General features: G+C 51.9%; 1 protein-coding gene across 2 annotated transcripts in view; it reads left to right on the forward strand.

Annotated features, from left to right (window-relative positions):
- Col5a1 (collagen type V alpha 1 chain) overlaps positions 1–2,581 on the forward strand; it is a 155,088-nt gene that overhangs the window by 74,449 nt on the left and 78,058 nt on the right. For both annotated transcript variants that reach the window (XM_031369508.1, XM_031369507.1), the window contains exon 12: positions 1,291–1,365. In XM_031369508.1, coding sequence (XP_031225368.1) covers positions 1,291–1,365 — 75 coding nt within the window. The remainder of the gene's footprint in view (positions 1–1,290; positions 1,366–2,581) is intronic.

A 2,581-nucleotide genomic window follows, 5' to 3' on the forward strand; every position in this document is an offset into this window, starting at 1 on the left:
TTTCCCTCCCTCTCTCCTTCCTTCCTTCCCTCCCTCCCTCCCTCTTTCCCTCCTTCCCTCCTTCCCTCACTCCCTCCCTCTTTCCCTCCCTCTCTCCTTCCCTTCCTCCCTCACTCCCTCCCTCATTCCCTCCCTCCTTCCCTCCCTCTCTCCTTCCCTCCCTTCCTCTCTCCCTCCCTCTGTCCCTCTCGTTTGCTGGCTCATCTAATGAATATCATCATTAAAAGTCAGACCACCAAGTTGTAGATGATGACACACACATGTGGTAAGGACAGGCATTTGTCCTTGATTCTTGGACCAGCAAGCACAGTAAGGTATTCAGGCAGGAAGTGAAAAGGCAGATTATGGTGTGGTCACATGATAGGGTGTTCTGGAGCATGTTCTGCTGGCTAGGGCGGCAGTTGGGATATCATGATGGTTAGGGCAATGCTGGGTAAAGAGTGTGAAGGCATTCAGGAGGTAAGGGTGACTAGCCCCCAGGAATAGCAGGAAGAGCACATACCTGTGATGCTCAGGGAACTAAACGCCCTGCTGGGACATCCTCCCCTCACTGGCTCTGTAAAAGAGCAAATCAAAATCAATTTTGCCTGACTACCTCCAAACTTGCAGCAGCTGTCAATGAAAGTTGTAAGGGTGGGTGCCCCTGATAGCTAGACTCAGTTTGGGGGTCTGAGTTCACTTTGTGAGAAGATCTGATCTCTCTGTCATGTCCTCTACCCCTATAAGTCAGGGCTTAAAAAATGTTTCAGAACATTCTTAAGGTTGCTCCGGTTGGCTCTGTGCTCCTTTGGGTGGTCTTTCCTTCTCTTCAAATCTATCTCTGGGTCTGTCCAAGCGAGTGGGTGCTCTATCCTGTCCTCCAGTTCCAGTCCCTGACCACATGCAGAGCTGAGGACTGCATGAGGGATGAACGCCTTCCTCATTCAGCAAGTAGAGCTTGGGGCTGCAGTTCTCAGTTCCCGTTCTGGAGGGGACCGCAGGGGCTATGTGGAAGGATTCGAGCTGGCCCCCACCTTTCTTAAGCCCCCAGCCTCTAACTAGATACAATAGTCTGCCTTTCTTCTCTGAATTTCTTACATTTAACTCAGCTCCCTCACTCCCCATCCCCACAGCCCCCTATCATGTTGCTCCTTTCTAGAGCATTCCGAGGTTTCTAGAACATTTCATGCTATGGAGTCTTGTGTTGATCTGTGCTTGCCTAGCCCGTTTTCTGACCTCTCCATTTTCACATTGCTGCTCAGCTCTGTCCCTTCGTCTCTCTGACCAGTTGTCTTTCCTCCCTGGCTGCAGGGTCCCCCTGGACGCCCAGGTCTTCCTGGAGCAGATGGCTTGCCTGGTCCTCCAGGCACCATGCTCATGCTGCCAGTGAGTATCTCAGCTGGGGTGAGGGGTTTGCAATGGGTGGGTCCAGAAGGGGTAGGTCTGTAAGGATCTGTGGTGTCCTAGGAATGGGGTTGAGGGGGTGGTATTTGCAGCTGGTATAGGTCCATATAACCCGGGCTGTCATTGGTACCGGGAAGAGAACGGAGAATCCCACTCTCTTAGTGAGGCTCCTGGGGAAACCTGTCTCGAGGCTCTTGGTGACAATGGCTAGACTCCAGTCTCCCTAAAGAATCAACCAGTGATTGTGGGTGGGAGAGAAACTTCATTGAAAACTTAAACTTCATTGAAAACTATCTGTGTGGTCAGATATCATCTAGAACCTTCTAGACACTGCTCTTTCCTCTAGAGTTAATCCTAAATCGTAAGAATGAAGCCCAGGCTTATACTCTCTGTGTCTGTGACAAGAGGAGGATGGTCCTTCAGGCCATTCATTCAGAGATGAAGGACTTGGATCTCAGAGAGTGCTGAAGGCCAGCCAGGCTCCAGGATTCCAAATCCAGAACATCTATGTCCTGGTGGCCAGCACCCAGCCACTGCTGCTGGCACTTGGGTCTCTGCAGTTACAGGAGACCATGAAGGGAGGGTATCTGCCCTGGGCTCCTGTTTATCCTCTGGAGAACCTAGGACCCTTGCAGAGATGTCCTCAGGATGGAGGGTTCTAGGCAGGTTAGGCCTAACAAACAAACTTGGGTAAGTGGATGAGTTAAACCAGGTAGAGCTGGACTAGCCCCTCAGCCACCTTGATCTAAACTATTTTCCTTCACTCTCATCTCCCTCACTGTGCCTGAGTATCATGTCCTCAGGACTGTGCCCACAGCACTGTGTCCTTAGCACTGTGCTCTCAGGACTACATTATCAGCACTGTGTCCTCAGGACTGTGCGTGCCCTCAGCACTGTGTCCTCAGGACTGTGCCCTCAGCACTGTGTCCTCAGGACTGTGCCCTCAGCACTCTGTCCTCAGGACTGTGCCTTCAGCACTGTGCTCTCAGGACTACGTTATCAGCACTGTGTCCTCAGCATTGTGTCCTCAGCATTGTATCCTCAGGACTGTGTCCTCAGCACTGAGTCCTCAGGACTGTGTCCTCAGCACTGAGTCCTCAGGACTGTGTCCTCAGCACTGTGTCCTCAGGACTGTGTCCTCAGTACTGAGTCCTCAGGACTGTGCCCTCAGCACTGTACCCCCAGGGCTGTGTTATCA

Source organism: Mastomys coucha, unplaced genomic scaffold, assembly GCF_008632895.1.
Source record: "Mastomys coucha isolate ucsf_1 unplaced genomic scaffold, UCSF_Mcou_1 pScaffold15, whole genome shotgun sequence".
Classification (NCBI taxonomy): Eukaryota; Metazoa; Chordata; class Mammalia; order Rodentia; family Muridae; genus Mastomys; species Mastomys coucha.